At 44.9% G+C, this 26,247-nt stretch overlaps 1 protein-coding gene across 9 annotated transcripts in view; it reads left to right on the plus strand.

The window, feature by feature from the left end:
* The window catches only part of GNE (glucosamine (UDP-N-acetyl)-2-epimerase/N-acetylmannosamine kinase), a 74,548-nt gene that overhangs the window by 28,378 nt on the left and 19,923 nt on the right, over positions 1–26,247 (plus strand). For 4 of the 9 annotated variants that reach the window (XM_090039036.1, XM_090039037.1, XM_090039034.1 and 1 more), the window contains 5 exons: positions 11,022–11,193; positions 14,490–14,698; positions 17,673–18,124; positions 23,972–24,124; positions 24,950–25,162. In XM_090039036.1, coding sequence (XP_089895162.1) covers positions 11,143–11,193; positions 14,490–14,698; positions 17,673–18,124; positions 23,972–24,124; positions 24,950–25,162 — 1,078 coding nt within the window. In that variant the 5' untranslated portion in view covers positions 11,022–11,142. Of the gene's footprint in view, positions 1–11,021; positions 11,207–14,489; positions 14,699–17,672; positions 18,125–23,971; positions 24,125–24,949; positions 25,163–26,247 lie in introns of those variants that run through there. The other 5 variants (XM_090039038.1, XM_090039041.1, XM_090039033.1 and 2 more) reach the window with 2 other exon arrangements.

The following is a 26,247-nucleotide window of genomic DNA, read 5'->3' on the forward strand; positions in this document are numbered from 1 at the left end:
GCCCACAGGCTGGATCTGGCCTGCGGTAGGTCCTTGTCTAGTCTGCAGCAGGTCGCTCAGTCCCACCTGGCCCAGGCACAGTCCAGCTGTGGCATGTTCTGCTGCCCCCGGGGTACACAGTGGGGCTGAGGCAGCTCTGCAATGGGACTGCCTTTCTAGGCTGCCCAGATGGTGGCGGCTCCTTCTGGCTGCCGCCACTGCTAGCCCCAGCCCCCATGGTACTGGCAGGGACCCACATTGCACAGTCCCAACTCCGCGTGCCCTTTGCTCGCTCCAGACTCACCTGTCCAGGCTTGGCAGCGGCAGCACAGCACAAGCTATTGCTCAGTGCAGGGAGAAAGTGGCCCCTCCCCCTTGCCACCGGTGGGCTGTTCTTGCTGCAGGCACTCAGAGCCTGCAGTGGGCTATCCTGTGTCTACAGTGCTGTCATCGCCACCTCCGGGCTGCCCAGCGGGGCACCAGTGGCAGCACAGAGCAAACACAGAGCAGCCCAGCACAGTGCGGGCTCCAGGCAGCTGCAGCAGGAATGGTCTGGCAGTAGCAAGGGGGAGGGGTCACTTCCCCCTCCAACACTGAGCCTGCCCCTGTGCGACCCCCTTATACCCACCCACCCAAATCCACACACACACACATACACCCACAGCCTCCCACAAACCCCATACCTACCCACCCCTATCCTCCCCCCTCAATATACAAGAGTAAGACGTTATTTTGAGCTATTATGCAATTGCTTCTATATACACCACACAAACACACATGTATCAGGACAAAAATATTTTTTAAAATAAAGTTAAAATACGTTATTGTCAGTGTTTGATTTTTAGTACATAATTGTTTCCCTGTTCCAAGATGGCAAAGCCCCTTCCCAAAAGGAGTACTTCTGGGGACATGGGGAAGGACTTCTGGTGACAAAGTTCAGAGGTGAGGGGTCAGGACTTCCAGTCCCAAGATGGTGACCAAGGGGCAAGGCACCTGTTAAGGGGCAGGGCTACCCTTGCAGCCCTTGACAGCTCATCAAAACTCATTAAGTGGCCCTCCACCCAAAATAATTTCCCACCCCTGGTTTAGGGCATCAAGAGGCACAACCTACATGATCTTCACAGCTGGCCAGCTGTAGGAGAAATGTTGGGAAAACATAAGCCTCTGTACTTGGCCTTGACCTCACAAAAGCTTTAGACTGTTAGCCAAGACGTGTTGTGGAGGATCCTTCTGAAGTATGGATGCCCGTATCACCATTCTCTGCCTGCTGCATGACCGTATGTGTTGTGGTTCTCAATGGATGTATCACAGATTCTTTTTGAGGTTAAAATAAGAGTTAAATAAGGCTGTGTCACCGTTCCAACACTCTTCTCAATAATCCTTGCCACAACGTTACTTCTGAGTTCCACTCAAGCTTCCAACTAGAGTGGAGCTAAACTACCAAATGGATGGTAAGCTGTTTAACCTCAGCCATCTCCGACCCAAAGCCAAGACCACCCTGACCACAATCATTACGCTTCAGTATGCTGCTGCTGCTGTGGTGTGTGCTCATTGGGAAGCAGACATTCAGGCAATTGTCAGTATCTTTACCAAGGCATCCAAGAAAACAGGACTGATGCTTGATGTTCAGAAGACTAAGGTCCACCACCAACAAGCTCCTAATGAACAGTCCCCAGCTCTAGTAATCCAGATCCACAGTGAGACTCTGGAGAATGTTGGGTATTTCCCATACCTTGGAAGCCATCTCTTGTAGAAGTCTGACAATGAAAAAATCCAACATCGCTTCAAATGTGCAAGTGCAGCCTTTAGACGCCTGAAGAAATGGGTGTTGAAAGATCGTGACATCAGATCCAAATGAAGCTTGGAGTTTATCAAGCAGTCATGATCTCCACCTTTCATAGTTTCATAGTTTCTAGGGTCGGAAGGGACCTGAGTAGATCATCTAGTCCGACCCCCCGCCATGGCAGGAAAGAGTACTGGGGTCAAATGACCCCAGCAAGGTATACATCTAGCCTCCTCTTAAAGACCCCCAGGTAGGAGCCAGCACCACTTCTCTTGGAAGTTGGTTCCAGATCCTAGCCACCCTGACAGTGAAGTAGCGCCTCCTGATATCTAGCCTAAATCTACCCTCTGCCAGCTTGTGACCATTATTCCTTGCTGTATGGAGCTGAGTTGTGAACAATGTACAGGAGACATATAAAGTTGCTGGAGAGGTACCATCAATACTGCCTGTGGAAGATCCTCCAAATCCAGTGGGAAGACAGACACACCAACATTAACTTTCTCGTGCAAGCAAACACCATCAACATTAAGGCAATGATCATCCGGCATCAACTTCATTGGGCTGACCGAGTGATTTGGATGTCTGACTCTAGACTCCGAAAGCAAGTTTTTGTTCTCTCAGCTCAGCCGAGGTGTACACTCAAGAGGAGGGCAGAAAAAGAACTTCAGGGACATCCTCAAGGCCAACTTAAAAAAATGTAACATTGAGATCAACTCATCGCCCAGGACCACACCAAATGGAAGAATAGTCTGCTGCTGGAGTATCAGTACTTTGAAACTTCATGACAACAACAGGAGATGGAAAAGTGGGAGCAGCAGAAATAGCGTGTTTCATTTCGACTTCTGTTTTGCCATTTTGAAGGGACAGTGTTTCATTTCACTGTCTTGAAGCACTGTCCTGTCTCATATGATTGAAACTGTTTCACTGTTTCATTGCATTTCGATCTTCTGTCTATAGGCTATAATGGGGAATCACAAAAATACCTATAACTTTGTTATTTCTTGCCTGATTCAGATGAAAATTGCCGGGAAGGTAGCCCCTTCTGAGGGCATGAAGCCTGCCAAGTTTCAAGGAGATTGAGGTGCAGTTTCACAAAAAACCCTGCACCTAACTGTTCAAAGCAAAAGTAGTATCACTTGCCGGCAGCATGCTGTCATCCTTCACTCGGATGTGGGGGCCCGCTCCCCCCAGAAGGAGTCTGGCACAGCCTCGCAGCCTTCCCAGGGGACACGAGCCCCCAGATCTGTGTGCGGGATGGCAGCAGGCTGCTGCTGCCAGCTAAGGCCAGTGCCAGCTTTGGGTTCTTCTCGGCATGGGCTCCTCTGGGCAGACTCTGGTGCTGGCCTCAGCCGGCAGCTGCAGCACATTGTCACCTACATGCTCCGCAGCCAGTGAGTGCAAAGGCCCCCAGATTCCCATGCCAGGTTTCAGCACGCTGCCACTGCAGACTGGGGCCAGCAGCGCACTGCAGTCTTCCTGATGCTCAGTGCAGGCTGCACTAAGCAGCTGCTGCTGGCCCCAGCCTGCAGCAGCAGTGTGCTGAAACCCCACGCAGAGGTCAGGGGCCAGCACCCCCCAGGAAGAGCTGGGGAAACAATCAGAGAGCTGAGGAATCCAACCAGGAGCTAGATATCAATATCGGAGCAGTCCTTCTGTCCTCTTCCCCCTCCCTCTCCTTAGCTTCTGTTTAGCGACAAGCAGGCCCGGCTTTGAAACTCAAAATATTTTGAGTGCCCTTGTTTTGTTTCAAAGCTGTTTCGAAGCCTTTCATTTCATTTCAATTTCAATTTTGCTGTTTCAAGCTTAAAATGCGTCAAAACAGCTTCAAAACAAAACACTTGTTGAAATTTTACACAGGCCTACCACCCATCCCACACAGAAACGTGTGTCCAAGCTGCAGTAGGGTCTGTCAATCCTGGATAGGCCTCATCAGCCATCTTTGGGCACACAGATAAGACCATGGAAGACAATCATCCTCAACTGTGAGGGACTGCCAAAGGACATGGTGCTTGTCCTCATCAGATGAAATTCAGTACAGATAAATACTAAATATTGTGCTTAGAAAGGGACAACTGAATACACAGATATAAAATAGTGAATGAGTGTCTAGATTGTAGAATTGGGGGTTTGTAATGGATCACAAGCTAAATCAGTTGGCAAGGCAATGCTGTTGCAGAGAAGCTAATGGCCTACCACGATGCGTTAATTAGAATGTTCTGCATGAGTCTCAGAAAGTGAATCTTCTGTTCAGCACTGGTAAATACCCCTCCCCCAGTTTAATATCTAATTACTAATCAATATTAGACAAAGTTTAAACTTCATGTGCACAGCGAATGCATATCCAGATGAGAAAAATCAGAAAACTTAATGTGGTTCGAGGCAAACATTAGATAGGCACTGATGACAGTCTCTTGTAATGGAATGGGCCTCAGCTTACACAATAGCAGAAAAAACTGTAAGTTCATACATTATTAAGCTATTTTGTGGAAGGAATTAGAAACCCATATGTGCAGTGATTCAGGAGTTAAACACAATTTACAGTTAGTGTCTTAGGGGGAAAAAGGGTGCGTGGAGCTAACTGACTGGAGATAAAACAGCTTGTTTGTATTAGTTAATCATTAATCTGTTTGCTGTATGTACAGGTTGTGCAGAAGAAAAATGGGGTAAGATTCTGAATTTGTCATGTAAAAAGATCTAATAAGTGGGTAACTGGTAATGACAGTCAGTCATGGGAGAATGTTCTCTTTCCCCATGCTGAGGAGAAGTTTGTCTCCTGTTCTGGAGCTCAGCTAAACCACACAAAAAATCTATTTGTGCAACGATTGCACCTATAATTAGGCTGAAGTCAGAAGTTTTGCTACTTTAAACTTGAGAAGGAAATTGGTTTTTATACTGTTTTTCAGTTGACATAAGCATAGGCATTGTGCTGCACTAAAATTTTTGACGGGAAAATGGCTATAATTGACCTAAAATTCCAGTGTGAGGTATGGTTCAATTTAAAGGAATATGATTATTTTTTTTCTAAATGACATACATTTTTTGCTAACCCACCATGATCTAGTTTTTCCATTTTTTAATAAAAGGGAACTGACTTCATTGCCAAATAAATGGTATAATAACTACCACTTAAAGTCAATCTAGGTTATAAAAATCACTTGATTTGTTCCTTTTTTCTTTATTACTACTTGCTTTGCTTGTAAATTAGTTTGAAAGCCTTGCAGAACTGTCTCTGAATAGGCTAAACTTCATAAGCATGGTAAAAAGTGTGTGTGCTTAAAACTGTCTGAAAGATAGTTATTCCTTCAGTCCAAATAATTTCACAACATTTTGGAAGATGGCCTAATTCTCCTCTGTTATACTGCTCAGTAGTGTATCAGGACTGAATCCTATTGCCTTTCATTTAATCAGCTAGGAGCGGAACATTACTGTGCTACTGTTCACTTTTGAGAGAAACTATCTCAGGACGGGCAATTATTTTGGGCAGAGGGCCGCTCACTGAGTTTTGACAAGCCATTGAGGGCCACATGACAGGCAGTCCAGGGCAGATAAATATTTACTAAATTTTTTAGGGGCCCTGCAAGCTGGATAGAATGGCCTGGCGGGCTGCATCCGCCCACCCCTGAACTATCTGCTACTGAGATGGCAGCCTCTATTAACAGATTTGGCACTTGTTTATTTAGTAATATCCAAGAAAGTTGAGAGAATCAGTATCACAGCGTATAAATTAAATCATGTTAAACCTTTATGCATTTGCCCTTGTTTATGACAAGTGTCTTAAATTACAGTAATCTAAGGCTACTTGATATATGAAGCCACTTGAAGGCTTAATGCAATTTTACTCTGGCTGATTTGCCTCAGCTTTCCTTGATACCCCATATTGCACAAGCCCTGAAACAGGAAGTAATACTTTGGAAGTGCCCCGGCCTCACATAAATGCATAGATCCATTAGAGGGAAGGATGGCAGAGTCCTCTTGTAGGTGCTGAGACAGATGTGAGAGCACTGCAGGTCAATAGAAGGAAGCAGCTTTTAAGAAGTGATAGTGGTGAAGGGAGAACGGTGACTTAAGATTGATGGTTCAAACCTACCTGAAACTTACTGCCTGGGCCTAGGAAGGGGCCAGCCAGCAGGGTGGTTGTTAACTTGCTGTTAACTTTCATAGCTGAAAGATGCTGTTTAAGGCAGGGGGTGGGCAATTATTTCAGCTGAAGGGCTGCTTAATGAGTTTTGGTGAGTTGCTGAGGGCCCCAAGGGTAGCCCTGTCCCTTGACAGGTGCCCCGCTCCTTAGGTGCCATCTTGGGGCCAGAAGCCCCACCCCCTAACCTCTGACCTTTGCCACCAGAAGTCGCTCCCCTTGCCCATGGAAGTACTCCTTGGTGGGGGGGGGTTGCCATCTTGGAACCAGAAAAAAACCAAATCGTATACTAAAAGTCAAACACATACTATAACATATTTTCATTTTACTACAAAAATATTTTTGTCGTGATTTGTGTTTGCATAGTGTATATAGAGGTGATTGCATGAAAACGCAAAAATTAAATATTACTCTTGTATATTGTGTGTGAGGTGTGCTTTGGTGGGGTGTATAGAGGGGTGTGGGGGCTGTTGTGAGGGGGTTTGGCTGTGTTTGGGAGACATAGGTATGTTGGCGGTATATGTGAGGGGTTCGGGCAGAGTGTGGGTGTGTAGGGTTTGTGGGGTATGAGGGAGAGGGGATATGGGGGCTCTCCCACACACACCCCCTGCATGGTGCACAGGCCTCACCGGTGACTTCAACAGCAGGCAGTGGGCACTCGGGGTGCTCGGGGCCTGAGCCTGTGCTGCTGCCGATCAGCACATGGCTTCAGCCAGCGCCGCACATGGCAGCAACAAACATAGCCAGGCTAGCCCGCCCCTGTTGCACAGGGCTCCCCATGGTGCACGTGCAGCTCCTGGCACTCGCATGCCAGCAGGGAAAGCCCCGTGATGGAGCCGGGTGCCTTTGCTACTCTTTGCCATGCAGGTCCCAGGACTCTGCCATAAGTGGAGGGGAGCCCTCTGCTTCCTGGAATAGTCCCAGGACCTGCACAGTAGGGAGGGCATACAGCTCCATTATGCAGGGCTTCTCCTGGTGGCACGCAAGTGCCAGGAACTGCATGTGAGCCACGGGGAGTCCCGTGTGATAGAAGTGGACTGGCCTGGCTGCACTTGTTGCCACCATGTGCAGTACTGGCGGAAGCTGTGTGCTGCCGGGCGTCAGTGCCCGCTTGGGCCATGAGTGCCCCGAGTGCCCTCCACCTGCCATCAGAGGCTCTGTACACCATTGGAGGGAGTGTGTATGGGGGGGGTCTCCATATCTCTCCCCCATCCTTCCTCACGCCCTGCCCACCCAAGGTCCATGCTCCTGGTGCCCCCTTGGGCACAGGCTCCGCATTCCCCCCAGCCCCACACGTTGCACCTCCTGCTCCGCTGCAACTCCCCTCCCCTTGCCCCCACTGCTCCCCTGTACACGCTGCCCAGAGCAAGCACTGCAGCAGGGAGACAAGGATGAGCCATTGGATTCTGGGGAAGCCGAGCAGGTCCCCCAGTGGCTGCAGTAGTGACAGCAGCAGCCCCAACTAGAAGCTGCGTGTCGGCTGGGCCTGGCCCTTCTGTGCACAAGGTTGCAGGCAAGGCTTATGGGCTGGGCCAGGATATAACTAGTCCAGATGAATTTGCCTGGCAGGCCGGAATCAGCCTGTAGGTCGTATTTTGCCCACCCGTGGTTTTAAAGCCTTGCTGGTTTCAGGAACTATGCTAAAAGTAGTTTTCTACTTATAGTTGCTGTCAAACCAGTTCATATGTATGTGTTTAAACTCCTGCTTTCCTACTTCTGTGAAATGTCTTTCTTTCTCATGTTGCTGTGTGTTAAGACTTGCATATAGAGCAGGATAGACTGGTCAACAGGGACATGATAAAACTGATTACAAACTGGATAAATAGGTTTTGTTTTTCCTAGTCTTTCACTTACGGTAATCCTTAGTCTTATGTGTAAGAATGAGAAATGCAAAGGTTTTTGAAGAGACATGAATTTTAAATTGACATGCGTTTTTAAAATAGAGTATGTATCATTTCAGTGCATTGAATTTTTACATTTCCAAAAAGCAATTACAAAAAGTGTTATTCAGACCATTCTAAGGCAGTATTACCGTAATCGTACTGTGGTTTGGCCTCTGAAGTAGTAGTAGGAACAAGTTACTGTTAACTCTAATTTACATATCCATGAACAGTAACAGTATTTGCAGCATTTACTGAGAGCCTCTATACAGTCACAGAAACCTAACCTAACCATTTAGGATTTTTTAGTGCTTCTAATGACTTTAAAATGTTGGAAAAGCCATCTAGTCTGGGCATAGAAAAGCTTCAGACAAAGACAGCAATTACAGATAAAAGCATGGTTTTGCAAGAAACAGGTCAGTCAGTGCAAATTTAAGCAGCAGCAAATGTACAACAACTTGGTTTTTAAGAATGTTCTGATCTAATTACCCTGTGTTACAGTGTGAGAATTCCGGAACTACAATAGTGGTCCCAGTGTGCCGCAAGAAATGCTTTTCTTTCTTGTATTTTAAGCTGGAGGTATGGTGTGCAGAGCAGGGTGCAGCAGGATTTAGTGTGGCCATGTCTCCAGGATGCAGGCAGGTCATGGTGGCAGTAGTTAGCAGAAATGTGGCCCCAGCGCAGCTCTCCAGTGGCTGGAAGCTGCACACAGGTGGGGCTGTGAGAAGCAGTGGTGGCACCTGCACTGGATGTCTGCAAACTCTTGCTGCCACGCCCTGCCTGCACCCCAGGGACATACCATGCACCTGAGCCCTCAGCTCCACACTCTGCTGTGCTTTGCTCTGCACGTGTGCGGTGGTTCTTTTCTTGGTGTGGGACACCCCCTTTCTTTTCCAGGTTCAGCTGATTATGGGCATCTGGGAGCCCTCTCACCTGGCATCCACCCCTGCTGTACTGTGCTGAGCTCCAGGGAGCCCTTGCCAACAAGCTTCCCTTTACCCTCCCTCCCCACCCCAGCTTTGCTTGCATCTATGGCTTATCAGGGCAGCAGAGAGTTTGTTTACAACCCCCCACCTTGGTTCCAGGGCATGCAGTGGAGTGGCTCCATGTGACCTGTCAGAGAGACTACCGGCCTGGTTCAGCCTGGCACCACCTTTGTGCTTGTGGTACCACTTCTCCCAGTCTCCCACTCCCCGGCTGCAGCATTTGTACAACTTTCAGCAGCTGGGGAGCTACACCTAGATTGGATGACTGCAAAATGCATTCAAACCACTGCTGCCACTTTTCCCTGTTCCCTTTTTGGGTGCAAGAGTGAAGTATGGTACCAATTCTAATCCAGAAAAAATTGTGCCCCAGGTATCAAGAGTTTGTGAAACAACTTAATCCTTGTCGCTTCAGTATCTCAGGATGCCAAGTAAGCAGAAACTAGGTTTGCTATTAAACAGTGGGAACAAGTTATTTTATACTATAGGGGAAGACTACAAGTTAGAGTTAAATATTATGTTAAGATTAAGATACAAAACTGAGTAAACACTTACTTTTTGTCGATGGGATATCATTTTCTCATATTGCCACTACATATTGGAAGGAAAAAAATTCAAGAGTTTCTGGGAAAGGAGACAGCTAATGTATCTGTACGCAGTGAAACATGGAAGGTAAATCTTAAGTTCACTGTTTTTATGTAAAATAGGAAAGAACCTACCTTACACTATTTGTTCTGGAACTTAGCCATTTGAAAGTGGTAAATGAGCTTCTGACATGATACTGCTAGTATGTAACTAAAGGAAAAGTATTTAGGACTTGATTCTATGGTCTTTATTCAGGTGAAACTCTCAATTAATTCATCAGGCCCTCATTAAGCATATAATTAAATGTATATACATACTACAAGTTGACTGCCATGCAGACTGCCTTAGAGCTGGGAGTGCCAACCAGCAAGGGGATCAGATCAGGAAGCTCCAAAGTTCACTTATCATTTGTACCATGTATTGGCCACATAGGGCATATCCTGATAAGGATTCAAATATCTTTTTATCAGATTGCTCCTTATGTGACTTAGAGCATCGTAGCTTCATTTTTTTTCCAACTCCTCTGTCAATGTTTGAATGTAAAATTGCGGGTGGAAATCACTCTCCGTCCTATGGACACTTGCTAAGCTTATCTATTTTGGGGGTTCCTGTGTCAGGACTGGAGCAAGCAGATTAAACATAAAATGTTTTGTGGAAACACATTTGGTTCACCAAATCTCAGGCAGGCTGATGGAAGTCTGTTTAATTTCCTGCCAGCTCACTAGGTAAGCTGCTGAGAACTCCATGGTTTTCAGGGTCCATGACTTGAGACTGCCTTGAATGAAGGACCAGGGAGTTTGCAGGACCTGTAACCAGGGTTCATCTCTCATCTCTGCAAACAAGCCTGGAAGCCCTGAGAACCTCTGCTAGGGCTAGAGTCCCAGGGCAAAGCTGGGAGCCTGGAACTGGGGACTCTTAAGGCTTCCTGGGTCAGGTGGTTCCAGAGCAGCTCTGCCATGTGGACTGCCCCGGGAATATGGACCTTGGAGCTTCCTGATTTCCTTGCCAGTTGGCACCCCCGGCCCTGTAGCAGTCTACATTGACAGTCTTTCTCAAAGGCACGGACCTTTCAATTCCTAGTAGCTTTGGGTGAAATGGCTAAGAATTGTATAGGTTTCCTGCTAGGACCACTGCAGTGCAGGTCTCCTTTTGGGAACACCATGTGTCAGTGTTGCCCATACTGTTTTTTTTGTCAGAGTTTGTTTTATGGAAAATATCTAAATGTCAGAATTTCCTGCCATTTCAGAAATTCTGAGTTTTGGTCAGCTTTACCCAGGACTGTTCAGCATTCAACTTCCCCCAGAGGCTACTCTCACCTTGTTTCTAGGAGAAACAAGTCACATGTTTCAGCTAGTTAACTAAATCCACTTCACCTTTTCCCAGCAGTCTCAGTGCCTGCCAGCAGGTTGATGCATCTCAGATAAATACTTCACCTAGATACCAAATTGGAAGCTCTGAGGTTTCTGCTGAACTTTTTCCTGATGGCTTCTATGTGGAATGAGAGGTTTACTCTTTCAGCCCTACCAGTTCCCAGATCCAAGTGAGTCTGGGAAGCACCTGGAAGGCAGAACTGACACCCTGCTGTCTCCACAGAAGCATAACCCTAATGAGCAATGAATAAAGAACGCTCATTGCCCTTTCTTATTCTTTTCCTGCTCCCCCCACCCCATTTTCAGACCTGGATCTCTGCATTGGGACTTCCATGGATTCCATAGGAAGGTTGAGTGAATAGTACTCCAGCCTTCCTTGTTCCTAGCCTGGGATTCCACCTGGTTTCCATCCAACCCACCTGCAGGGATGATCAGGTGTCAAGGTTTCTGGAGTCGCCCTGTGGATATCTCATCTACAGTAAGCTTAAAATGTGAGCTATAACAATACTTAGAATTGAGGTTCAGAAGGTGGGAGCCATTATTTCAAGTTGCCGTATTTATATGTTGGAAAGGAAGATTAAGAGTAAAGAAACTAGTGGTCTGGTATTTCTGTGATTTCTTGGGAAGCTGCTTAATTAAACTATTAAAACATGAATAGTACGCAGCTAGACCCTTGGAAGGAATTATCTGATTATTCCTTCTAGATTGAACTGTTCTTGAAGGCAGAGATGATCATGATCTGCCTTTAGCAGAGGGGTTGTGCTCTAGAGGTCCCTTCCTATTCATAGAATCTTTGGTAGTTAGGGTTGGAAGGGACCTCAGGAGGTCATCTAGTCCAACCCCTGCTCAAAGCTGGACCATCCCCAACCAGATCATTCCAGCCAAAGCTTTGTTGAACTGGGCCTTAAAAACCTCCAAGGATAGAGCTTCCACCACATCTCTGGGGTACCTGTTCCAGTGTTTTACTACCGTCCTAGTGAGAAAATTCTTCCTAATATTTAACCTAAACTTCCCTTGCTGCAACTTGAGACCATTGCTCCTTCTTCTGTCATCTGCCACCACTGAGAACAATCTAACCCCATCTTCTTTCAAACCCCCCCCTTCAGGTAGTTGAAGGCTGCTATTTTTCTGTTATTTTACTTTCCATCTGATAATTTGTTTACTGGGCATTATACTGGTTAATTATGGACATTAAAATTTAAAAGGGAGCTATGCTCTAAATTTGCATTTATGTTTTGAGAAAATAGGAAAGACCTGAGTGATAAGAACTATGAATTCTTAAGACCTAATTGTGATGTCTCACTGGTTTTACACTGGTACAACTACATTAAATGCAGTTGGTCCTAGTTTATATAAATGTAAGCGTAGTCAGAACCAGGGCTTCAAGTATAAGCTTAATTTAATAACAGCCTTTACTTAGTGTTTCTGCATTGCTGGAAAAGGACTTGAGAGCTAATTTTCAAGGAGTATCTTTCTTGACTGGCCACGCAGTAGGCTTGTGTGAAGCGACAGGTATTCACTTCGGATTTGGCCAATTCAGAGGGACAGTGATTTGAATTGCTGTCCACCTTCAATTTGGCCAATTCGGATCTGAAGATTCAGCACTGATTCAGAGATTTGGCCATAGACTAAACAGGCAGCAGTCCTCATCATGCTGGACACAGCTGCATCTAGCTGGTAAGTCTGTTGTGGTGGGTGGAGTGGGGAGGGAAGGAGTTTGGGGGGTGGGGCAAATCAACCCCCCCACAGCAAGAAAGGGCTTGGGGCTTGGGGCATAAGCAGCAGAAAGGGGTGTGGGGGGGTGCTAACGGGACTTAGCCCCCCCAAACACCAGGGGAGCCCAGCTGCAGGCTTTTGCAGCAAGGGCGAGGGGTGTACTGGGATTGTAGCTGGCCCAGCATAGCATGCCAGTAAGTTTCTTTTGACTGCCTGGGGTTGGGGGAGGCAGATCAAGACCCCTGCAGTGCAGGAGGGTTCAGAGCAGGGGCAGGAGCAAATCATTCACCCTTGCCCCACTTCCTGTTGCACTGTAGGGATTGCCCCATGACCTGGCCTGCTGGGGCCCCATTTACAGGGAATGGGTCTCAGCCAGTCCAGGTCATGGGGCAATGGAAGCCTGGTGGCTCATCCAGGGGCGTGGGTAGGTGACTTCTGCCACTGTGTGCACCACAGGGGAGCTGGGGAAGGAGGGCACATTCTTTCCAAGGGGGTGGGGGGGGAGATGTGGCCCCCGATCTTTGCCTGGGGCAAGGGTGGGCTGCAGCTGTGTTCTGCCTGCTCCCTAACTCCATGCTTCGTTGCAGCCTTTGAAAGCAGCACCATGTGCCTCATTGCCTGGCCCACTCAGCAGCAGGAAGCGCATGGCACTGCGCCGCTTTTAAAGACTGCGACACTCCCTCCCCAAGTCCCACACCTCGCAACCCTGTCTGGGCAGCTTGCCCCAGCCCCAATCCCTCCCTTGCTGTGGGAGCATAGATCTTCCTCCCCTCCCCCCATGCCCCTTCCCTCTGCCCACCACAACAGACTTACCAGCTGGAGACTGTTAACCTATTGCCAAATCTCTGAATCAGTGCTGAATTGTTTGTGAATTGATTCGGAGGCTTCCGATTTGATTTGGACCCTTTAATTGGTCTCCTGATTCTATTCAGATTTGGAGATTCAGCTGCCAAATCAGGCTGAATCTCCTCTGAATCAAATCGGCTACCGAAGCTTTGCACAGCCCTACAACACAGTATCTTTGTTCATACAACAGTAAGAATCTCCCAGCTGTTCTTTCTGATGTTTGCTTTTAGGATACGATTTTTTAAATTTAGTAAAACAGTAATAACCTTGCACTTAGTGTTTTCTGTTGGAACATCACAAAGTGTTTTATAGATATTTAATTACAATTGAGCATTCCTCAAGATGTCCAAGATAAGTATAGTATCAGCAACATTTTACAGTCTGGGAAACTTGAATTTGATTCAGCAGACTTAGTTTACATTTTTTTCAGAAGTGTCCACAAATTTTGGATGCCTCAGTTTTTGAATGTCCAGCCTGAAACATCCTCAGCTTGATACACACTGGTACTGAGTAACCACAGCTCTGTTTCAAGTTGGAGGGATGCCCAGCAGATCTTAGCTGTGCAGGTTGGATGTCCAAAACTAGCAAATGTTTTTGAAAAATGTAGGCATCAGTGATTTGCCTCAACTTCCTAGCAAAGCAGTGCTAGAGCTAGGACTCGGACCAAGGAGTTCTGACATCAGGCTTCTTGCTTTAACTACTGGATGGTGTTTTGTTTATGAATACACTAAAGTAAATAAGCTCTGAAGTTATATTTAAAATTAAAATGGAAAGTGTTGGAGGTTTTGTTCTTCCCCTCCTGCTTAGCCCTTGCCATGGTAGTATACTTGCTGTCTTATCAATTAGTCAGTTACCACTTTTCCAGATCTCCATACTGAAATAACCTAGGATTCTGCTGCATATCCTATATTGTTTACAGCTCTTTGGAGTTCTTTGAGGGCCAGTGGGCACTGTCTGTGTACTCTGCTTGGTATCCCCCCCTTAGTGTACTTGTTTTGAGACTATTAACTTACTCTCGTCCCTGTTTTCTCTTTAGTTGTCTCCCAAAATCAATTGGTGTATACTCAGTAAGTCCCTGCCTCCCTCCAGTATTGGGGGGCTTGTGGATGTTAGGCCCGTATTAATGCAATTTATCAGGTATGCCTGTATCACTTAAGTGGATAATTTAACGACTACACAGATAAATATGATACTTGTTTTCTTTTGTTTCAGGAGCTGTATTTTAAGAATCTTTCAAAACAAAAGCAGAAACAAGCTATGGAGAAGAATAGGAACAACCGAAAACTTCGTGTCTGTGTTGCTACTTGCAACCGGGCTGACTATTCTAAGTTAGCCCCGATCATGTTTGGCATTAAAGCAGAATCTGAGTTCTTTGAGCTTGAAGTGGTGGTTCTCGGTTCTCATCTTATCGATGACTATGGGTAAGATGGAAATACACACATTTGTCCTTGGATAGTTCTTCAGGATCATAAGTTCATAAAAGGAAATCATACAGTAGTCATATCATGTAGAAGAAGGATTGCATTCCTCATTAGAACTGTATAAGGAACAGTCAGAAAGCAATTCCTCCTATTTTTTCCTGGCAAAATATTATTTTTAAATTATTAAACTTTTCCATCATGGCTAAACACAACTGTTTTTCAGCCTAGTCTCCTCCATCAGTGGCCTTTTTCCAATAAGTATCCTTGTAGTTTTGGGAATCTGCAGGTGTTCAATCTAGAATTGTTTCAGATCAGATAACATAGAATGCAATATTATTTAACATTTTGGTAATTGGGGCATTGTCCTTTTAAAATTTTTCATTCCTCTTTCAAATCAGTTTTGGAATATGGTGTGCACCACTTACATACTGGATTAGTGAATACTGTGGTTAACTGCATAACACAATGCCAGTGCCAGTTTTTTTTGTCTGTTGCTTACATTATAACAAACCAATTGGTTAAGTGCATAAACCACTTACATTTGTGGCATCTTTTGGCCCCACTGTCTGCTTTGTAATGTAACAACTTCATTTAAATGCACACTACTGGCCCCAGAAATGACAAAAGTAGCTGTCAAAAATAATCCTGAAAATGATGGGAGCTATTCAGTTTCGTGACTACTATCTCCTCTCATCTTCGAGGTGATAAATAATCACCAGAGCAGGGACTTTTGTATATAAATATGATGTGTTCGTGACGGGAGAGGCTTAGTCAGTTCTAATAACACATCAGATCAAAACCCGCAGACACAATGAATGGCTAAATGTCCTGTTTGTAAATCCTCACAGGACTTAGAGATAAGAGGTCTGAGCATCTTGGCACTGCTAAGACTTGGACAGTTTTGTGCATATGTAGCAGCAGAAAGTTTGGTGCCTGAGGGACTTCAGTAGCAAAAGCTTAAACACTTAAGGTTAGGATTTGAGCTTTCAGACAGATGCCTAACTCTCCCTTTTAAGCACCTACATTCCTTTTGAAAGCAGGAATTGTTTGGGTGGTTTTGATTTTTTAAAAAATACATGCGTGAAGCTTGCAAGGGAAAAAAATGTTGTCTGAGAGAGAGTTCTGGAGAAGTTTAGGCTAGACACAACTACTGTTAGGTGGACACATAGTTGGCTGAATAACCAGAGTCAGTGAACTATTATGAGTGGATCTGTATTAGAATGCCAGGTGTTTTCAAGTGAGGTTTCACAGGAGTCTGTTCTAAATCTGTTCTGGGTAGCATTTAACGTTTGTTTCAAGAGTTGGATATAGAAATAGAGAGTTTCCTGGTAGTGTGTGCAGATGACAAAACTGAGAAGGGTTGCAAACACTCTGGAGGGTAGTAATTCAAAAGGATCTTGGTAAATTGAAAAACTGGGCACTTGACAACAAAATGAAGTTTGACAAATAAATGTGGGTGCTCTTCTTAGGAAAGAAAAAAATGCACAAATACAGAATGAGAGGTGATTGGCTAGGCAGTAATGTTGCTGAGAAGGAATTGGGGGTGTTGATGGATCTCAAACTTGCCATAAATGTGCAAAGCTATGCAGTTGCAAAAAAAAAAAGCAGATGTAATTTGGAGCAGATTAACAGATTATAGATTACAGATGTGTGTGTAATGGTGTCTCCCAGCATATCAGAAATAAGGCTTTCCCATTTTTGGGTAAAAGCTGATATATATTATATCATCAATGAAAAAGAGCCCCTTAGCTATGGTATTGCTGCCTCTTCTACTTGTAAGATCTGTGGCCTAGTGAATTAATTATGCTACTTGCACACTGAGAGTCTCACGATCTCTTAGGTGTGTCCTCATCTTTTCACAGGCTTAGTTCTTGTTCTGTTAAGTTTGAGGTAATTCAAAAAGTATACTAGAGGCCTTTGGAACTGACTGACTTACCAATTTGGTTGTTCCAATTTACTGCTACTACAGCTTTTTTACAGGACTAAAAAAATGTGAGACTGCCATTAAGGCTGTTTGTCTGTTGTATATAATACTCAGGTTTGCATACTAGCCATCATTGGTACTAATGTTTGGAAGCACTTTGGAAGCCTTTCATGTATAATTTAAATTATGCTGATGTGGCAGGCAAGTCTTCTAACTAAACTTCCGAGTCACCTAGTAGGAATTTTTGGAAACGTGGAAGAAGCTCAGCATTCTTTCCTGTTCTCCAGTCAGTGTAGCAGATTGGTAAAAGCATATTACAAAAAATACTTTGATAGAGTTGTACTAACTAACTGTCTGGCGATTTAATTAAAATATTTCATGTGGTATAAAGTAAATAGTTTTATGGTTAAACCATGTTTATTTTTTCATACTTGTACTGTTCAGTAAGGATTTGAATATTTGCTTGATTTCAGATATTAAAAAGAGATTTTCTGGAAGTCTTAAATGTCTTCAATCTTGTGCAATTTATCTCCCCTCAGTTTGATGATTTAAATTTCATTTTTTCTATTGTTTCTATGTTTATTTTTTGTGTGTTTTGCTTTTACAATGTGTTTAACTTGGTAGTAGGCTGTAGTATCAGACAAGTGCTTTCAAGCTGGGATGCACAAAGTTTGGAACTTAAAGTGGTCTGGTTTTTTGAAGGTACCGCACAATCACAATTTTTGCTGAAGCTAGTAGAAACTACTGGTCTTCAACAGCACAGAAAATTTTGCACTTTTTTATGAAGGTACCTAAACATAGATTCAGGTACCTATATGGGGTATCCCAGTTTAAAAATATTGGCTTCAGTGATCAAACATCACTAAAATCTGAAATGTTGCTCTCCAAGGAGATGGGCAGAGGGAATCTAACTTTTCTACAAAAAAAGTTAAAACTGTGTTAGCAAATCGATAATGAAATTGCTTGTATACTGTTCTGCTGTCCATAATATACATGAAAGCAATTGGCATTGCACTCAAAGTATTTCTTTTGTTTCCATCTTGTTTTCAGTAACACCTACCGTATGATTGAACAAGATGACTTTGACATTCATACAAGGTTACACACCATTGTGAGAGGCGAGGATGAGGCAGCCATGGTGGAATCAGTAGGCCTTGCATTAGTAAAGCTACCAGATGTCCTTAACCGTCTGAAACCTGATATAATGATAGTTCATGGAGACAGGTTTGATGCACTGGCGCTGGCCACATCCGCAGCCTTAATGAATATTCGGATTCTTCATATTGAAGGTGGGGAAGTCAGTGGAACAATAGATGACTCTATCAGACATGCCATTACTAAACTGGCTCATTACCATGTGTGCTGCACAAGAAGTGCAGAACAACATTTGATATCCATGTGTGAAGACCATGATCGTATACTCTTGGCTGGCTGTCCCTCATATGACAAGCTACTCTCTGCCAAAAATAAGGACTACATCGGTGTTATACGTATATGGTTAGGTAGGTATTGTATTTCTGTTTGTAGTTCACAATGGCTATAGAAAACAGTCTTACTTTTGTAAAAATCTCCTTGAGGACAAGCCTATGAAGGACCCAAGGACAATCTTATGGTGCTGTTCTCTCCTCTGGTACATATAGCTCCAGTAAAACCTTAGTCTGTTTTTTTCTTTAATAGAATGACATTGCAAAACAATTCCTTTTGTCTTTTTCCCCTGATATTGTGAAAGAAAAATTCCTGTTTTCTTTGCCCTGTTTATTAAATAAAGTTGTACTTCATTTTGAGAGTAACAGTAACTGGATAGACCAAAGGGACCAAAAATAGAGACATCAGGATTTTCATGCATCCTACCAAAATAATTTGTTTACAGAGCAATATGAACAAAAGGCTGGTGACTCTATAACCTGGGAGGACTGAGCAGTAGGGGTCCTAAAATGGTATCTTATATATAGGCTTGGCCAAAATCAAGTATTTTTTATAATTGTGATGGATAATATCCATGTTTATTTTTAAGCATTTATTTCAATTTTTATCAACTTGAATTAACAACATAAAGATCATTGCCCCCAGGATAGCAGAACAAAACAATGAAAAGGTCAAGAAAACACCAAAACTTGTATCCTTTCTAATTGGAGTCTTTCTTTCCATCTACCAGTCTCACCAGTAGGCTGCTTTGCCTCTTTTTACAGGCTCTCCCTGGTTCTCTGCAGCTGAGTTGTCCCACTCAGATGTCAGGAATTCCCCCCCTGCTACTTTGCATGCCTTTTTTCACATGCCTTCTCCACAGCCATCCAACTCAAATAGGTAGGGGTTTAAGTAGCCTGTATCTCCCTTCAGCTTACTTCCTAGTACTTGCAAACAAACAGCCAATTGTGTCAAGTCATTAGGCTGCCTGCTGTTTTCCTCTTTAAAGAGGCTGGCCTCTATACCCCAGCCTGTGACTCCCTTCTGTTCTTCCTCTCTCTTTTTGATTGTTACCGGTGGAACTTTTTTTTTGTTGGTCTGTGAGTGTGAGGTGAAATCAATGTTTACCAATAAAAATCAAATCCTGCCAAGCCTACTTATTTATCGTCATAGCATGGTTCAATTTTGGAAGCAATTTAATAATAATATTTGAAGCCCTTTTAGGTCCCTGTTGTCTTCTTGAGACCCAAATGTTTATTATAATGTTTTCACAAAATTTACCAACACCTCTACAATTTTCATTCTAGTATTTAGAATCAGGAAAAAGTAACACTCCAGAAGAGATTGACTTTAACATCTGAAACCCTACTGCCAAGTGAGAAGAAAAAGGGCCAGAGATTGCTGAGAACCTGTTAAAAGACAAATTAAAATTTTGTAGTTGTTCTTCTGATGCATGAAAGCTCAAAATCATGTTTTCAGCCTTTACAACGAGGCATCTAGGAATAGAAGATGTGACTTAATACTGTCAGAATGCATGGAGTTCATCTGCAAAAAATATAGGGAGCTTTGGCCCTTGAGCAATACAGTACAGCAGCATGACACATTTTGGGGAATTCTACTGTTTCTCTAAAATCTGTTCTGTATCAACCAGTGCATCCTGTTTGTTTGATAAGGGAAATTCTTTAAAGTATGTCAAACCCTGTGAGTTGGAAACAAAATTAATGCTCAGTAGAGTCATAAAATCATAGATTTGAAGGACCAGAAGGGACCTTTAAAATCATCAAGTCCAGTCCACTGCCATGGGCAGGAAGTTTTTGGGCTCAGACAAGCTCAGGAAGGTGCTTGTCCAGCCTCATCTTGAACATCTCCAAGGATGGTGACTGCACCACCTCTGCTGAAAGTGTGTTCCAGATTCTGGTGACGCTTACAGAGAAAAAGTTTTTTCTTATGTCCAGTCTGAATTTACCCTCTATTAGCTTGTGCCCATTGGTCCTCTTCCTCCCTTGAGGTGCCTTCTTGAAGAGTTGCTCTCCTAGATCTTGATGCTCAGCCCTGACGTACCTGTAGGCAGCTATCAAATCACCTCTCAGCCTTCTCTTACTCAGACTGAACAGGCCCAGTTCCCGGAGTCTGTCCTCATAGGGCCTATCCTCCATGCCCCTAATCGTGTGGGTGGCCCTTTATTGTACCCTCTTGAACTTATCCACATCCTTCTTGAAGTGCAGTGCCTAGAACTGGACACACTACTCCAACTGTGGCCTCACCAACATTGGATAGAAAGGGAGGAGCACCTCCCTGGATCTATTGACAACACATTGGCTGATGCAGGCCAGAGTTCTGTTTGCCTTTCTGTCAACTTTGTCGCACTGTTGGCTCATGTTCATCTTCTGGTCGATTGTAACCCTCAGCTCTTGTTCAGATTCTGTGCCAGCCAGTGGACCACCAGCCATCATGTAGTTATAGTGAAGATTTTTCCTACCCATATGAAGAACCCTGTACTTCCCACTGCAGAACGTCATCTGATTCCATTCTGCCCATAAAACCAGTCTGTCAAAGTCATCCTGGATCTTTACCCTATTCTCTGATGTGCCTGCATTTCCCCACAGCATAGTATTATCTGCAAACTTAAATCACTGAACTTTCCACGCCTTCATCCAAGTCATTAATAAATATGTTAAAGAGCATAGGTCCAAGCACCAATCCTTGGGGGACACCACTGGAGCTGGCCCTCCAGGATGAGGCCATCCCATCAATTTACAGCTGTCCGGGAGCAGCCTCTAAGCCAGTTGTCCACCCACCTCACTGTAGGCTGGTCCAACCCAGCACCCTCCGGTTTGGTTGAGAGAATTCCATGGGAAACAGAATCAAAGATTTTACTGAAGGCTAGGTAAATGACATCAACCTCATGTCCCTCATCCAGATGGTTAGTTACCTGGCCGTAAAAGGACACTAGGTTTGTCAGGCACGATCTACCCTCAACAAAGCCATGCAGATTGCATCTTAATACCCCATCAGTTGCCAGCTTATAATTGATGACCTCCTTAACAAATTTTTCAAAAGCTTTTTCCCAGGACTGAAGTCAGACTGACCGGTTTGTAGTTTACAGCATTGTCCCTCTTCCCTTTCTTGAATATAGGCACCACATTGGCCCTCTTCCAGTCATCCAGGACAAGTCTTCAAAAAGCTTTGGCAGTGGTGCTGCTATAAGCTCAGCCAGTTCTTTCAGGGCTCTCGGATGCAGGTCATCTGGCCCAGCAGACTTGAAGACGTCCAGGTGTTCTAAGAGATCCCTCACTGGTTTGGGACTGATTTCATGTAATCTTTTGTCTTCCCTATATTCCTTGGGCCTCTGGACAGGTGAACAGCTCCTGTTTGATTTCAGAAATACCAATGTGAAATGTGTATTTAGGAGTTCTGCATTTTCACAGGGATTGACTGTGGGCTGTCCCTCAGTATTCGGTATGGGTCCCATAGTGGAACCCAATTTTTTTTCTTGTTCCCTATGTATCTGTAGAAGGACTTTTTGTTGTCTCTTATTTGGGTTGCTAGCTTGATCTTCATGCCTGCCTTGGTTTTCCGTGTCTAGTATCTGCAAACCCTGGTGATATAAGTGTATTCCTCTCTGGTTGCTGAACCATTCTTCCACTGCTTGTATGCTTCTTTTTTTCTTTTTCAATAGTTCCCTAATGTTCCTGTTGAGCCAAGCGGGTTTCTTGGCTCCTTTTACACGTTTTGTCCGCTGGGGCTGGCCTGTTTCTGAGTAGTGAGAATTGACTCCTTAAAGAAGCACCACTGTTCCTGAACTCCCAAATAATCCAGTCACTGGTCGCAGAGGACCTCTCCAACTAACCTCCTGAGTTTGCCAAAGTCTGTCTTTATGAAGTCTAGGACTTCTTCTGTTCTGCTGACTGATCTCCGAGCCTTGCAGTGGATGGTGAACCTAATCAGGTCATGATCACTGTTGCCCAGGGAATCTCCAATCATTAGGTCACCTATTGTATCTTCCCCTTTGGTCAGCACTAGGTCCAGAATGGCTTTACCCTTAGTGTAGGCCCTTCCACAACTGGTGTCAGGAACAACACAACCTGTTGTTGCCAAGAAGTTAGCTGACCTGATGAAGCTGGCCGAATGGTCCTCCCAACAGATGTCAGGGTAGTTGTAGTCACCCATGACAATCACGTCTCTAGCACTAGTTGCCTCAGTCAGTTCCCCATAGAATGCCTGATCACTCTCCTCTTTCTGGGAGGGAGGTCTGGAGTTGGACTCCTACCATCAGGTCTCCCTTTCCTGATCCCCCTTGTATCCTGACCCAGAGGGTTTCAAGGGACCCTTCCCTACAATCAAACATGACCTGCAGGGGAGGGAGGGGTATCACTCTTCCACATAGAGGGCCATACCTCCTCCCTTCTTCCCAACCTGATCCTTCCTATAGAACCTATAGCCCTCAGTATTCACTGTCCAGTCTTGTGTGTTGCCCCACCAGGTCTCTGTCAACCCAATCAGATCAAATTCCTCATCTACCCAAAGGAGTGCCAGTTCCTCCTGCTTATTTCCCATGCTTCTGGCATTCCCATAAAGACACCTGAGTTCTCTCCTGGCTGCCTCAGGTTTTCTGTCATGCTGCCAGTGTCTCAAGATACCAGTACTTACCTGGATGTCCATTGTTTGAATGCCCTCCCCTGTGTCGTCATGACTATAGGATTCGTGTACAGCACTGGAACTTTCTCCCCAGCCCCTGGACATGCCTAATTTAAAACCCTCCACAACAAGTTGGTGATCTTTGTAGCGAAGGATTTCTTCCCTCTGCTTGTGAGATGAATAGTGTCCCTTGCGTGTAGACCACTGTCATAGAATGACCTACCAAGATCGAGGTATCCAAAGCCTACATGGTGACACCATCTCCTAAGCCTTTTTGGTTGTCCTTCTCAATGTACTCCTCCTTCCGGCTATGGCCTCTGTCTGGGAGGATTGAGGAGAAGACCACTTGTACTCCTGGTTCCTTGACCTTTGCCCCCATGGTCTTGTCTTTCATGATTCTCCCAGAGCTGTTTCTTGCCATGTCTTTGGTGCCCACGTGGACAAGGAACATGGGGCAGTGGTCAGTAGGATGGACCAGTTTAGGGTTTCTCATCGTAACATCTCTAATCCTGGCTCCTGGAAGGCAGCAGACCTCTCAAACAAAGGGGTCTGGATGACAAATGGCTTCTTCTGTGCCCTACAGCAGGAGTCCCCCATGATGATCACCCTTCTTTATTTCCTTGCTGGGGTCGGCTGATCCTGTCCTGTCTTCAGTGCAGAGGGCATGGAAGTAGTTTAGTTCTTTTCAGAATAAACTAACCTGTTTCGCTTTATAACAAATGCAGTAAAGTATAATTTATAACAAAAGCATGGTTTCCACTCTCATTTATGCAAAAGTGTGTGGGTGGGTGGGTGAGTCAGGGTGGGGTGTTGGGGCAGAATCTCCTACAGATCCTGAGAGAACTCAAGTACCGTATTTACCTGAATCCAAGTTGACTTCAAATTTAAGATGACCATCCTAAAAATTACATTCTGTACATGAAAAGGTATAAATTTGTTATAATTTTCCATGCATATTTTCCAATTAGTAGAGGACTGTCTTAAATTATGCACCCCCTCCCCCCACCACTGTACCTGAAAAAGCAGGGGGGATGGTGCAGGCAGTAAGACCCTTGCCCCCACTGCCTACCGCCCTGTCCCTTGCCCCCTCCTCTGCCTGTGTTGGTCCCTGCCACCTGTCCCCTCTGCCACTTGTCTCTACCTGGTCCCTTCTATGAATTTCAGTTCCATAGCCTCTATTGTTGCCTTGAAATTCATGGTGTTAGAAATCAGATTTGCTATCTAAAAGGTACTCATACGGGTGATTTTAGAACCATCTCCCACCAGCCAGTAATAAAAAAATCTCTTTTTGTGCTCCCTTTAAACAGGTGAAGATGTAAAACCAAGAGACTATATTGTTGCTCTGCAACACCCTGTGACCACTGATATTAAACATTCCATAAAGATGTTTGAATTAACATTGGATGCACTTATCTCCTTTAACAAGAGGACGCTTGTTCTGTTCCCAAATATTGATGCAGGTGAGTGAAGCAAATCCTTCTTATTGTGGTTCTTCATTAAAACAAGAATTGCTCTCTGAATTTAAAAGAATTCTCTGTGGACTTCTTTCACCATTTTTTCATTTTGCAACCTCTTTTGGTCTGCTTTTATCCTTCTTCACTCCAGCTTCTCAGTCAGGCTTCCTTTCCTCTTGCTGCGTTGCTATATGGCGATATCTCTGTAATCTGAATATCCAGTCAGAATCTGCTGAAACTGCCAGGTCTGATTCGAGCAAGAACACCCAGCACTTCGGCTTACTGTGGGAATTAAATGGAAAACCATACAACATATAGGGGGAGGGAAGAAGAAGAAGCAGTTAGTTCTTCTGCTTGTATGCTGGCTCTAAAAAAAATGTTTAATGTTCCCCAGTGGTTTTAGAGCCCCACTTTCTGTCCAGTGCCACATTGCTGAGTCACATGGAGATTGGAAGAGAGAGCAAACTGCAACATGTATATAGAGCTGGTAGGGGCAATAGCAATCATGTCCCTTGTAACTTATTTCTGTGTTAGGCAGGACAGCAGTTATCAGCTAATTGCTATAAATCAGTGGTTTTCAACCTTTTTTCATTTGTGGACCCCTATAAAAATTTTGAATGGAAGTGTGAACCTGTTTGAATTTTAAGTATGAGGCTTCACCTACTTCTGACTGATCATAGTCATCTTTTGCGGATCTCTTAGGCACGCTTCCAGGGGTCTGAAGACCACGGATTGAAAACCACTGCTGTAGACCCAATTGTTATTCCAGCAATACATTACAATTCAGCTAGATGCTAGTGTTTTGTTCTTAATTCTTGGCTTTTCCCATAGGAAGCAAAGAGATGGTTCGGGTTATGAGGAAGAAGGGCATTGAGCATCATCCCAATTTTCGAGCAGTAAAGCACGTTCCATTTGACCAGTTTATCCTATTAGTGGCTCATGCTGGCTGCATGATTGGTAACAGCAGCTGTGGTGTTCGAGAGGTAGGAGCGTTTGGTACCCCTGTTATCAATCTAGGAACACGTCAGACAGGAAGAGAAACAGGTATGTATTTATTGCTATGTCATTCAGTCATTTTAAAATTTAAGTACAAATATATTTATGTGCTTGTAAATTTTTTTACCAGAAATCATTACATCAGGACAAATTTTGATCTACCTTTGCAGGTTCATTGATTTATTTGTACTGTAATGCTGACAGTGCTACTATGTTTTATTGCAAAGCAAGGCTTTTATTTATTGCCTGATTCAGGGCTGCAGGGGCGACATGTAGGGGGTGCATGCGGGTGCACATGCAATGCCTAAGTGTGGCACTACACCCCCTGCAAAAAGGCACCAACGACACTGTCGGCGGCGCCTGCGGGCAGTTGTCCCTCACCACCTGTTGCCGACACTGCTGGAGACGTCTGCAGGAGGTCTACGATCGCCACTGGCCACTGCAGCGCTGCTGGCAGCGCCTGCAGGTGATCACCGACCCCTGGTTGGTGCTCGCCACCCCCCTGCCGCCAGCAGTGTCGGCGGTGTCTGCAGGAGCTCCTAGCTTACCGCCGCCGCACTCCCGCTGCTGCCAGTGCAGCTGTGCCCCCCGCCAGCTGCCGGGGGCATGCACCGTTCATGCAGGGCTGTCCATCTTCTAAGTGGCTGGAAGCCATGTGCTGCCCAGGTTGCACCAGAGCAAGCCTTCTGCACCATGTGCTTGTGTGGGCACCCTACCGTTCCCAGAGTACATGTTCCCCTACCACTGTACCACCCAGGCGTAACCTTCCTGCCTCTCTTCCCCACTGCACCACATGCCCACATGGCTCTGGACTTGCTCTCCACTGCTTGTGCTGTGTGCTGCACTTCCCAATCTCCTGAGGCCGGGATAGGAAGTGGCAGCTCAAGGAGGGAATGGGAGCCCAGAGCTCTAGCTGCTGTTGCAGCCAGATTGATAGGGGGAGCAGTGGCAGGATTAGAGCCCAGGGGCTGTCACTTAACCCCTTGCGGGCCACATGTTGCCTGCAGGCCACCAGTGGGACAGTCCTGGTTTAATTAAATATCATCATTCTTCATTGGTTTCCACTTACTAGAATATACTGCTGCATATTTTTCCTTGATGGGCATAAATATGTGTGGCATACCTAAAACAAT

Source organism: Crocodylus siamensis, chromosome 3 (genome assembly GCF_052110815.1).
Source record: "Crocodylus siamensis isolate JL-2025a chromosome 3, ASM5211081v1, whole genome shotgun sequence".
NCBI lineage: Eukaryota > Metazoa > Chordata > Crocodylia > Crocodylidae > Crocodylus > Crocodylus siamensis.